At 50.8% G+C, this 13,124-nt stretch overlaps 1 protein-coding gene across 2 annotated transcripts in view; it reads right to left on the minus strand.

Moving 5' to 3' along the window:
* Positions 1–12,027, minus strand: part of GPC4 (glypican 4) — a 69,718-nt gene extending 57,691 nt beyond the window's left edge. The window contains exons 1-2 of one of the 2 annotated variants that reach the window (XM_072043158.1): positions 11,904–12,027; positions 11,629–11,847 (exon numbers count right to left, since the gene is read on the minus strand). In XM_072043158.1, the coding sequence (XP_071899259.1) occupies positions 11,629–11,847; positions 11,904–12,012 (328 nt within the window). In that variant the 5' untranslated portion in view covers positions 12,013–12,027. Of the gene's footprint in view, positions 1–11,628 lie in introns of both variants that reach the window. The other variant, XM_027464876.3, reaches the window with a different exon arrangement.
* Between the last annotated feature and the right edge of the window lie 1,097 nt (positions 12,028–13,124).

The raw sequence follows: 13,124 nt of genomic DNA on the forward strand, positions 1-13,124 counted from the left end.
CGCTCAGCCACACATCTGGTAAAAAGGCCTGCACTTGAAAATAAAAACCCATTGAAAACATTTCTGGAAGAGATTCACTTAAAAAAAAAAAAAAAAAAAGAGAGAGAGAGAAACGAGAAACACCCATAAGCTGAGTCTGAGCAATTTAATCACAGAAAACACGAATATATCTCCAGCGCATATCCCTAGATTCAGCTGGGGAACACAAGGGTTAAAACTTTCGGTGGCCTCATACAGCAGGAGCATGAAGGGTCCATTTAAGAAGAAGAATCAGAAATAAGGAATTTTGCCAGTTTTTACCCCTGATAAATCCGCATTCCAATCTGTCAGCTATCTTGTTATCCCCAGAGCTGCTGAAGTGTCTCTGGCTGTAACTATGCATGACTCCGGCTTTGAGTAATGGAAATAAAGTATGTGCACTGAAACTGCAGCGCTCCTTTCTCAAACCCAGAAAAAGAAACGCTCAACAGGAAGAGACCCCGGAGTAGCTCAGGGACTCTGTACAGCAAGCAGGAAAGTTGCAAGCACCATACCTCGGCTGCCCACCCCAACAACCCTGCACGGGAGAGGATACCTAGAAGTTTTAAACGAGATGCCAAGTTTTAGTCTAATTCAGCAGCTTTTATTGTCTCCAATAACAAACAAACAAATACTCTTGCAGATTCACAAGTCCATTTTGCTTGGCAATTCATAACCAGCAAACATTTGGAAGCAGTATTGTAAAATTAAACAAAGCTATCATTTACAGGAAACCCTGCCTCGAGTACAAATTATAGAGTTGTTAAGTTTATCTGGCAATGCCTTGCCCCTGAGTGCTATATAATTATTCCTAAATCTTTCAGGAAAGAATGCAAATATTTTAAAGCCGTAATTCACTGACACGGAGGAAGTCTCATTTAACCTTTTGTGCATATTTTGATACCTAGAAATTAACCCTTACACGTCACAGCTATTTCTCAGTTGCCTGTTGAGCTCACTGCCTGGCAAGCAGACCCATCTTTGGCTTTGGAAACCCTGGAAAACTGTCCATGGAGCGCCAGCCGTGCCTGGCATCCTCGCCCGCACACAGACTGGGTTTTCCAAGCAGCGTCGGCGACGGTCTGGAGCAGCGCTGTGCCAGCACGGCTGCTCCCGCTCGGGAGCCTTCCCGGCAAGGGAGGTTTCAGGCTGCTGAAAAGGCTGGCTGTTCTGGCGGGTCTTACGACAGAACGTTATAAAGGAGCCTTTAATAAAGTGGAGGACTGAGTTATGCAAAGTTTTGCTGGCTGTACCCCTTCCACAGGGCTCTCTGCGTCCCTTCAGCAGGGTGGTTTCAGCGGGGGCAGGAACAGCACTAAGCCCCATCCCTTCACTTTTCAACCAGCCACCCGCCAAGCCTCCGCTCTCCAATTAACTCTCCTTAATTACCTGAAGCCGTGCAGCTGAGAACAGTGCCACCTTCCCCAGCCCACCCAGGCGAATCACAGTGAGGAGCCTGCCCCAGGTGGATCTTTGGCCATAAGGTCCCTGCAAGCTCCGGCCCTTCGTCAGGAGCAGCCGAAATCCCAAGGTTTGGGGCTAGCTCCTTCCTTGCCTATCAAAGGACCAGCTGGGACAATGAGCTGCAGGAACAGTTCAGAACTGAGACAATGGATGGAAAAAGATTTTTAGAAGTTTTTTTTTGGAGAAGGAGAAGGTGGTGAATCCATCTTCTGTTTCGGATCTCATCCGAGCCATTAACCTACCACGTTTGGGGCACTTTTCTAAAGAAACAGTCATCTGCAGCCAAAGGGGACAGGCGAGCACCCACTCCTCGCAGGACTCACCCCACTTCAAAGTGGCACTGTGCCTGCAGGGTCAGCTGTGCCCACACTGCCTCTGGCACAGATCTTAAACCACGACGCACTCACTGTTGAGTTAAAAAGGGGGAGAGTGGGGAAAACAACATCCAACTTTACCTTTTCAAAAGGTAGCACTCAGGCTATTGTATTCTCCATCGAGCAACATTATTTATTTAGTAAGAGCTCAGCACTAGGTTGTGTCCCCCAGCAGTTTCCAGTTTCTCTGCTGCTCAGGCAGCGGTAGCTGTGGCAGGCAGACACTGCACGAACACCCCCTTCCCAATTATTCGGACACAGAAAGCAAACAAGCACTGTACCAAGGTGAGGCTGCAGCATCTAGTCCAGGAGCGTCTCATACACACAACCAATATCCATGATGTACAGATTAGTTCTTCCGACAGGTGAAAGGTCCTGGCTTTTCCTCCTGGTGGAAGCAGGTCAGTGGATTTCCTTCCTCGCCACTATGTAGCACCAAGAGTTCTTAGTGCAAACATTAAGCGCTGCACTGAGAAATCACCCAAACTGGATGTGAACTCCACTCTGTGGAGATGCACCATCACCTGGGTCTCTCAGGGGCTGCCCAGGCAGCGCACGTCCCCTCCCCTCTGCAGCAAGGAGCCCATCACTGTGCCTGCAGAGGGGCCACAGCCCAGTCTCACTGCCCCCTGCCACAACAGCGTGAAACCAAACAGAGAAGCAACCGCGCTAAAGGAAAGCTATCTCCTTACGAGAGCTAATGAAAGCCAACCACAATTATTATGTAAACAGCGCTGAATCATTAGCAGACGCTATCAAAGCCATTTTTTTCCCCCCACCAAGGAGAAAAACATATGGTCCTGTGGCACTCGCAGCTCCACATCTGAACAGAGCCAAAAATCAGCTTGTTTTGCTTCAACCCAAACAAAACCGGTGGCACTGCTCCCACCTCTTATCTGCGCACAGGGTTTGTGCCCTGACGGGAGACCATTGCCATCACGGACAAAGGCACCTTGTCCTCCCCCCAGACCTGCCACCAGAGTGGTTCAAAAACCCACAGCCAGGCGGGTGGGCAAGCTGCTGGCTGTCCCTTGCTGGAGCAGGCTGCCAGGGAAGAGAAGTTGCTCCTACCCCAGCATCACTGCACAGCTGTGCCACCCCAGTACCTCCTGATCACCAGCATCCCACAGACAGATGCTGCTGCTCCCATACCACAATGAAGGGCAGGCCCCAGAAACAGTCCATTTTCCTCCTGCAATCCTCAATGGGAATAATAATTAAAAAAAAAAACAGCCACCCCACACATCTTGGAGCAAAGGCAAACCCTGCCCAGCCCCAGGCACCCACACGTACCTGGCAAGGGAATTATTTTCCACCAGGCCTTTGATTGTTATGGTTCCTTTGATCATACAAATGCCCAGTCCTCCCATGGGAACGGGCCAAGGAAACGAAGGGTACGTGCACAAGGTTGTTTTTCCCCCTCACCGCTATCACGCAAATCCTCTCCCTATCACAGGTAAACTTCTTTCTAACAGTACCCACTGGAGCTGGGCAAAGCCCAGCTCTTTCATCCCTCACAAGGCAAAGTTACCTTTAAAACAAACAAACAAACAGGCGTCTTTGCGAAACGGCTCCTGGTAGCCAGCTGGCTATAAAGATGCTCCAACAAGATCCTTGTGTTTGTAGGAAAAGCAAAAAAACAGTGTTTCAGCCCAGTAAAACCCTGGCTCCATCTTTAGATTCCAAGAATGCTGAATCAAAACAGGCTCCGCTCTTTAGAAAGGGAGCCCATAAAGGACAGTACAAAGAAACAAAAAGTTTGCATTAAAACCCATGTAATCTTTTTAAAACACCATTATTGGAACCTGTAGCACCAGCCAAGAGTGATTTATCACTGCCTGTCATCGCAGCCTGCAACACAGAGCTTTTTATACCAAACCGTCAATGCTACCAAGCTCCAGCCCCATCTCATAATTTCTTAAAGCTGGCCCTTCTCTGCCAGAAAAATCCCTAAATCCCTGGATTTCCGGGGGGTACCAGCCATGCAGGGCAATGCGACCTGGCACCAGGCAGCAAGCACAGGGTCTGCAGGACCCAAAACAAAGGTGTTTTTGAGCAGGAGGATGTTATAAGTCAACGTAGGTAAACAATACACAGACAGTTATTCCGGCTTCTTTCAAAAGGAGAGTCAGTGGGCCATAAAGACTTTAACTGCACTTTCCAAAGTGAGAGCGTCCCTTCGAGGGACGTACCATAAGATGCCCGGCTCTCACAGAGCAAGCGGTCAGAGCTCACCGAAAACCAGACACCCTGACATTTGGGGTTTTCCTGTGAAGCTGTTACTCTAACACACCCCAAATCACCAGCAATTTCTAGAATAGCACTACAAACCACAAGAGGTTAAACCTCCTGCACATTACTTAAACTAACCTAACTGTGACCCCTGGAAAGGAACAGCCATTGGATGTTGTGGTTCTGTAGAAACTCAATTACCAAAGCCAATTTCCTATGAGCATTTAAAAAACGGGAAGAAAAGCAGTAACAATGCCGACAATGTGTAAGGGCCACATATTTTCACCTCCCGAAGGCTGCAGCGTAGCCTGTATAAGAACAGTTTCTATTCCCACAAAAATGTTGAAACATATTTTAAACATTTCATCATTGTTTGCTCCCATCTGAATTTGCTTAAAATCCAGACAATTCTCAACTTCTAAATTGGAAACATTAAGAGAAATACTCCTTCAACATCCTTCAGTCCAGGCAGCTCCTCTGCTGACCACGTACCTTTCCTACACCAAAAGCAGAGCGAGAGGTGCCTCACCCCGAACTCACACACCTCTTGGTCCATCCACCACTGCACATGCAAACCACAGAAAAACTGAGCAGGAAGAATGGAAACTAGTATTTTTAGAAGTGCTTTATTCAATAACCGGGGGGCGGGGAGGGGGATTGAGCACCATTTTGCTTCAGGCAAGAGGCTCTGAGATACTTCCCCAGCACACCCATGGGTCATGTCTCAGCAACCTCCCAGGTACAGTGGGGATGCGAGGTGCTGGGCTGCACAGCACAAACTGCAGGGGTGTGGGCAGAGCTGCCAGCCGCAGCCATTTGCAAATAGATGATGTTATCCCAAGAAAACCCATGTAGCTGCATCCTCGTAGAGGCAAAGCCTGCTGACAGCCCAAGTGGCCGGCACCAGCCCTGCACGTATGTAACCTCCAATCCCTCCTCCTCTCTTGCCAGCACATTATTTCTATCCAAGCTCTGTTCTCGGAGCAGAAAGAGCTAAACAAGAACAAAATCCCCTGGAATAAGCACAGTGCTTCTGCCACAGGCTCTGCTGGGCTGCACATGTGTGAAGTTGGAGGGGGGGGAAATCACAAGAGTGATGGCAGCTTGAAACCTCTGCTAAGAAGGCAAAACAGTTCACACAACATTAAGAAAAGTCCTTGAACTGGGAAGCAGGTAAAACACGCTACAACAAAGCTATTCTTTTTTAATTAAAGTACTTCGTAATTAAAAAAAATAACAACAACATAAGAAGCAGCAGCTTTCTTCCAGAGATGCACAAATAACAGTGAACAGTGCAGACTGGAAGTGGTTGCTACAGGGGATCTCAGCGGAGATCACAAAGTAATTCAGGGAGCAGGGGGGAAAATTCAAGAGTTTTCCCGGGCCCTCACATTGCTTAGCAATGGGAGAAGGAAGTTATCTTCATAATCTCAGAAGAAAGAGAAAGCACAAGGAATGTAAGGAATGCAAGGAGGTTATTGCCCCGGAGACCAGCGCTGGCAGCCCCGCGCCTCCGGGAGCTGGGAAGGGGGGCACCCAGAGGTTTTTTCTTGCTAACAAGAACTTCCTTAAAGGAAAATAAAAAAATAAAAAAAAAAAAAAAAGGGCAAAACAAAAAGCAGGGAATCAGTCCCAGGGCATTACTCCTCTTCTGGGACAAGGTGAAGGAGCTATTTTTTTTTGCAGAAAATAGGGCAGCCCTGATGCTCCATCCATCAGGGTGCTGCCCAAACCTCCTCTGCCCACATAGGTTTCACAACACTTCCAGCCTGCACTCCCCTTACTGCTCCCCTACGAGGGGCAAATAACGAGGGGTGAATAACGTGGACCACCTCTCACAGGGGCTGCCGGTAGCAGGGACAGGCAGCATCCCACAGCAAGTCAGCTCTGCCCAGCGCCTCGCCGCCGCCTTGGCCATGCTCTGGTGCAGTTTCAGTGAGAATAAAAAGTCTGTTGACATATGAAAGCCACAGAAAATCTCCCTGAAATTACAGAACAGTACTAGAAACATTGTGCAGCTCAGGCCTCCTGCACAATGTACACACTTCTATTCAGCCTTTTAAAAAACAGCTACATGTCTAAGGAAACATCTGATAATTAAGGCAATTTTAACAATAGATAATAATTTGACTATGAATTGTATGGAATGTAATGACTGCTTATTCTGGCAGAAAAAACAGAACTTTCTATGAAGTGTCTGCCAAGGAAAACGATACTCCCACTCAGCCCGGACCACTGCGCGCAGTTGCTGTTAACCACATGCTTAGCGCTGCAGTCTGCTAGGACACAATGCGCTGCTGTAGTCGAACAAGACACTGCTCTGGAAGCTGAAAGAGAGAAAGCGGAGTCCCGGGTGCACGGCAGTTGGAGGAACAAGGTGCTCAGAGGCCGTCCCTGGCTCTCCTCAAGTGCTCACTGAGCGATGGCCCCACCGGACGGGACCGGGCGCTTACCAGTGGCCACGGGTGGCTTGCATACTGCCAGCTCAACCCCCTTCTCCTCCCCCCCCTGCTGTTTCCAGTTGCTAAATGACATTAGAAGCAGCTAAAAATACTTCAAGCGATTTTCTCGTTTACTTTTCCATGCCAGCGCTCGCATTTGCCGCAAGGACGTTCTCCGACAGCTACCTCCCCACCCACGGGTGGCCAGACAATCGCTCTATTAATACATGCCGGGCACGAGAACCCACCCTACCCGCCAGGACAGCCGTGTGATGAGAGCCACCGCCAACAGAGCTGCTGCTGGTGGGCAGGGAGCTCCGCACCTTCAAACAGAAGGTGAAGAGGATGTGGCCTTGTCCCGTGCTCCTCGTAGCGCACCAAGCCTGGCCCGGCCTCCCCTGGGACGCGGTAGTATCCCCATCACTGCAGGTTTGGGAGATGCAATTGGTCATGCTGCTGGACAATCTCATCTAGGCTCCCTTCTACTTAGGGCTGGACTTCACAATCTTTCCAGGCGCCTTCCAGCCTGGGCTGTTCTGTGGTTGAGTCCCCGAGCTGTTCTGTGCAGACATCCTGCAGCGGGCTCAGCAGCGTCGGGCGGCACGAGCAACGCCACCCAGGACCAGGACCAACAACAGCTTTTCCATGTGGCCTCTTTCCACCAAGAAGCATATGAAGAAATAAAGAAGCGTTTGTAGAATTTTATACATTGAGAGAGAAGCCTTTCCCATCAACCAAGGCATGCCTGGGGGACACACTGGTGACAGCACTCAGGTGACAACTATAAACACAACAGGGGTGAGCAAGCAGCAAGGCACCCCTCCAGCAGCTCCTTTGGGCAGCTATTAAATCCCATAAGCCCAAAATTGAAGGGCAAACAATTTTCTCTATCACGATGAAAGAACCTCTCTCAGTCACCACAGACAAACAGATGCAGCTATTCCATTTACTTGGTTTAAATAGAGAGACAAAGACTATCTCTGGTAAGACAGCACACAGTGCTGCCTGCTTTCAGCTCCCTGCAAAGGCTGGCGTTTCCCCCAGGTAAGCCTCCAAGCCCCTATGAAATCCACACAAGAAACCAGAACAGCAGTGCTGCTGAAGGAACTCATTACACTTCTATAGGACACTCACAGGCCAACTTACAACATTTTTCCATTGACTGGCAAGGTCTTTTTTCCTTTTTAATCAGGGAAAAGAAACATCCATTCCCTCCAGTTAGTAGGAAAAGGGAAGAAATTTCCATCTATTTAACACCTTAGAACAAGAAAGAGCCTCAGTTAAAAGGAATGTTGTAGTTTCTTTTCATTTTTTATTTTTTTTTTTAATAACAGCCACCTACCAGGGTCTTATGGATGCTGCCACCACCATGGTCTCGCAGATGCCACCACCACCAGCTCACCTTGCATTTCATCCTGCACAAGACCAACTGGTGCAAGCAGCCACTGCAGACAGTTGCTCCAGGGAATTATGCTCCACCACCACCACAGACAACCCTGAGACGTATGGATTCAATACAGAGCAATACTTTTGGGTAGTGCATGAACAAAGTGAGCAGCAACAGGCTGCAGGACTAGTACCTTCCTGGGATGTGCCCTTTCCACAGAAAGCCTTTAAAGGAAATTTATAGAAAAAAACAGCCACATATGCTTTGTGAAGTCTCCACTTTTCCAAAAAAAAAAAGTTGAGACTTTCACCTACATCTTTCCAAGTCATCCCTGCCCGGGCTGGGAAAATACAGCCAAAAAAAAAAAAAAGAAAAGAAACACTTTACTGATTCACAGGCCATCCCCCTGGAACAGGCACTGCAGGAACCACCCTGTTCCCATCTGCAGGGTACCTCAGAGTCACCAATAGCAGCCAGCTCCCGTAGAGCAACACCAGACCTCCACCATCCCAGCACCTCACACCAAATATCAGGCAGGATGCAGTTGCCTTCCCCAAAGATTTAGGGGTGAAGTCCTGAAGTTGCAGCCTTCACCTTTGAGACACAGAGCATCACAGGGCTATAGGTGCAGAAGCTCCTAAAGATCACTCAGATGTAAGGCAGCACCAAAGAGCCACGACTTATGAAATGCTTCCATGCAGATTTCTCACACTAACATCTCTTTACACCTCCAACACCAAGTTAACATAAAAGGAAACAATTTCTCTGTATTCCACACTACAAAGAACACATTATGCACCTCTTATCAAGCAAGCCATGAGCTGACCAGCTGTGCACTTCTTTCAGAAATGCCCATGTATGCCTGCAAGACATAACCTATCATTTACACATACTCTAATTAGGTCCCAAACCTAGTCTAAACAAATATTAAATGAAACTCCTAGGTAATTATGAACAAACAACAGTCATTTAATGAAACTAAAACTGCAATGACACGGATGAAAAGATTAAAAGAAATGCCCATTTCAGCAAAGAAAGATATTGCACATACCTACTGCTCCAGAAGAACACAAAAATAGAAAAGAAAAGAAAAAAAAAAAAGAAAAAGAGAAATGCCGCTATATCCTGGAATGATTCCTGAGCCCATCAGGTGAGGACGTGTCACTCACTATGTCACAGCTCAGGGTAGGAACACGTCTGCCCATGCAGACGTGCCCATACAGTCTGGCCACTGACAATTCAAGGCCAACGGTTTTGTACATCAGTAAGCCCTGCTTTAACATTTAAGAAATCACCAGACTTACAGAAACTAGTTTGCCACAGCTTTTAGGGCACTTTTTTGGAGAGGTGCTAGGAAGTTTCTGCCTGTCCACTGCATTCTGAAGCAATTCTGCAGGAGAATAACAGGCAACCTACCAAACCAGCACTAAAATCTAAAACAGAACTTGACAGACTTTGGACTGAACTCAAGCCCTGTAACAACCATGTTTCTGTACCTCCCCCACCAGCACTACAGCCCACTGAACACTCCACAACCTGTTTGCAGCCACGTCGCAGCCAGGGGAGCGAGGCTACCAAGCATAAGTCCCATTTCTAGAGCCATACGCGTCAAAACACACAGCTCCTTCCCTCATACACGTTTATCTTGTTCTCACTGATTAGCCAACCTCGTGGGTAACTGCCTTCCCAGCTCACCCTGGTGAGTGAAAACACATCGCTATCACCTGAAACACCACCTGAAATCAGAGGTTTGGTGGGTGACTCATTTCTGAGATGCAATATTCACTAGGGACCTTTAGACCTCGTGTCAGACCTCAGCCTCCATTCAGCATTATCAGGACCTAGTTCCCTGCTCGATGGGACCCCCCAGGCTCCTGCACCCCCCAGAGACACTGCAGCAGGTGAACTATCACATGCTCAGGAAGTCAACTGCCAGCAGCAGCACGAGCTGTTACCATCTCCCTATTTGCATACAATAGCTGAGCAGCAAGAGGGAAGATCAGGAGCCCTTAAACACCACACCAAAACCGAAACAGCGCCAAAACTGAACTTGCAGGGGGAATATGAAACTATAGCAGGTGATACACCCCATGCAAGCTTAAATTTCAAGTGCAATTGTACCTGCGGTGTACACAGCAGGCTTCCTTTAAGGACTTCCACCATCCCCTCCGAAACGCCCCGCAGGGTAGGATGACATTTAAAACGTAACTTCATGAGACCTGTTGCTTTCCAAGCCAGGCCAGACACCGACCTCCCACACCCCTGGACAGCAGTATAACCCGGCTGAGATTTTCAGCATGTCACTGCAGAAAGCCCTTCTTTTGTCAAATAATCTTACCTTGCTCATCATATTTCTCTGACCCCTCACTGCAACAGGGCAGGGTCAAACCAACAACAGCTTCAGAGCCTCAGATGGAAGCCCTGCCAGCAGGATCTAGTCCTGACATCCTCCAAAGCTAGCCAAGTCATCTTAAGTAACAATACACAAAATAAGTTAAGGGTCAAACTTTCCAGATACCAGGCATATGAGGAAGCCTGCCCGTGCCCTGATCCTACACCCACAAGGGCTGGACTCGAACCAAATGCAAGGCTATTTATTAAAGACTATTTTACAAAGCAGGGAGGGCGAAGTGGAAAGAGTATTTTAACTGCAACCAGTCAGACGTTTCTCATTAAAATATTTCTTGGAGAAGTAAATGGACCCTCAATTTTACTCAAACAGATGTAAGCTAAATGCATATCATTAGTCTGACAATATAAAAGTGGAACCGACTGAAATCATTTTAGTTTGTCAGTGAAAAGGATAATACATGCATATCTGGAGGGCACACCGATGGTAAAGATTACCCCCAGCTTCTATATTAGCCATCTAAAGGTATTTACTTGGGGTCTGTCTGTGTTGTGACAGTGTCCTAGACTGAAATGAATGCCTCTAACACTCCACATTTTTGAGCCATTCAGTCATGCATTTTTGTTATTGTTGAAAGTAGTGCGAAATTGCAGTGCATGAGCTGGAGTCCTTGGTGGTCTCCGAGGATTCCAGCTAAAAAGGCACTTCCTTTGTTCCGCGGAGAATGCGGTCCAGTAGGTCATTCAGAAGGGGAAATAAAAGCAGCAGCCCTGGGAGGGAGATGAAGGATGAAACAAAAAGAATAAAATGTTTTGGGTGTGAGCACATTAGCTACCATTTCCTACTGCTGCCGGCTGCGAGCACTCCTGTCCCCGGGATGCGCAAGTACCTCGGGACGAATGTGGAGGGAAAAAGGGGAAGGAAAAAAAAAAAAAAAGAAAAGAAAAAAAAAAAATCATTTGTCCCCTACTTCGGCAGCAGCAGGGCACCTGGGCGGGACGGCTGCGCTCCCCTACCCGGCCCCGGCCGCCTCGCAGCGCTGCCCGGGACGCCCCCCGGCCGTGGGGCAGCGGCAGCCCGGGGGCACGGAGCCGGCTGCGGGGAGGGGAACCGGCAACAGGCACGGTCCCGCCCGCCGCCCCGGCACGGCACAGCACGGCACGACGAAGGGGGGAGCCCGGAGGAGCCGCGCCGAGCTCCGGGAGCCTCACGCCCGAGGCCGGGAAGCCGTGCGCCCCGCGGGGTGCTTCCTTCCCGGGGAGCCGCGTCCCCGCAGCCCGGGCCGGGCCGTGCCGAGCCGCGGGCGCTCCCCGGGGCCCGGCCGAGGCTCGCACAAAGGCGGCGGCGCTGCCCGCGACTCACCGCTGATCTCGTGGCTGGGCGCCTCGCTCTGGCTGAAGCCCTTGGCGGCGTAGAGCCTCCGCACTTCGGAGCAACTTTTGGCACGGGGCTCGGCGGCCAGCAGCAGCGGCAGGCTGAGGGCGGCTAAAGTGCAGACGAGGGGCGGCAGGCAGCCGCGCCGCCGCGGCATGGTGCGGGCGGGCAGGGGCCGGGGAGAGAGCCCGGAGCCGGAGCCGGCCCCTCCGCCGAGCCTGCCCTGCCCTGCCCTGCCCTAGTCCGGCACGGCTCGGCCCGGCCCCGCCGCCGTGCTCCGTGCGCCCCGCTCGGCTCCGCTCCGCTCCGGCTCCGCTCCGCTGGCCCGGCGTGCGGCGGCGCTCTGCAAACTTGGCCCGGCAGGAAGCACATGGGGTGGTGGAGGAGGAGGAGGAGGAGGAGGAGGAGGAGGAGGAGGAGGAGGGAGGCGGGGAGGGCGGCAGCCAAGCAGGATCGCGCAGGGCCGGGACAAGCCTCTGCAGCCCCCGGGAAAATCAGGAGCTGGGATCCGCCCGCCCGGCCAGCAGGAGCGGAGCGGAGCCCGGCGCTGCCCGCCCGCCGACGGCGTGGTGTCCCCCCCAGCGGGCGCCCCCTGCCCGTGTCCCCCTCTCCAGACCCCGCGGGGAGCCCCCGAGCCCGAGACCCCTCGAGCCTCGCAGGGCTGAACGGCCCCGGGCTCTGGGGGCGCCCCGCCGGGCATCCACGCCGGCTCCAAAATGCCCCACGAGGGAAAGCGAAATGCCCCGAGCCGGGCTGGGAACGGCTGGGTTGGCTGCTCTTTTGTGGCTGGAGCTGTCTGTAGATGGTGCAGCTCTGCTCCAGGTTTAACAGAGCCACTAAGCTGGTGAATTTTGACGGCGCTGTCACAGGTTTGAACGATGTGCGTGAAAGACTCGGCAAAACCGACCGTGCTTTTTTTGTTTGTTTGTTTGTTTTTCCCCACCAATCCTCTGTTTCCAAGAGTTTGGCAGGACAGAGGCCGAATGAGCCACAGCCCCAAACTGCTCTGGACGCTCTTCCTCCCTCACCCTTCCAGCCCTGCAAACAGGCACGGGAATAAATGCAAACAAGCAAGGCAGACGGCTGGCACGTGCTGCCTTGGGGTGCAGGGAGCAGCCTGTGCGTAAGCACCAGAGGTTTCAGCCCAACAGCTGCTGCTAGCTGCTGTTTGCTGAAAAGCACGGAAATAGTACTGCAAGAGCAGCAGGCACCATCCTAGCTTCACTGGGCTTCGATGTCACTCAGGCTGCTTAAGCCCAGATGAAGATGCTCCACTATTAAAAGCAAATCATTAGCCTCTGACAGAGGATTTCTAAAGGCAAGGGACAGGGGAACTCCGTTGTCCCACACTAACACCAGGTCCCCCAGTGCTCCAAGAGCCCTTGGTCAAACCCAGCTGTGGCCCCACGCATGTGTCAGGGGCAGGACAAGAGCTGGCAGCCTTTGGACACAAGCCTGGCTCTCAGTGACCCATGGGTGGAAAG

This window comes from Anas platyrhynchos, chromosome 10, assembly GCF_047663525.1.
Source record: "Anas platyrhynchos isolate ZD024472 breed Pekin duck chromosome 10, IASCAAS_PekinDuck_T2T, whole genome shotgun sequence".
In the NCBI taxonomy this organism is placed as follows: domain Eukaryota; kingdom Metazoa; phylum Chordata; class Aves; order Anseriformes; family Anatidae; genus Anas; species Anas platyrhynchos.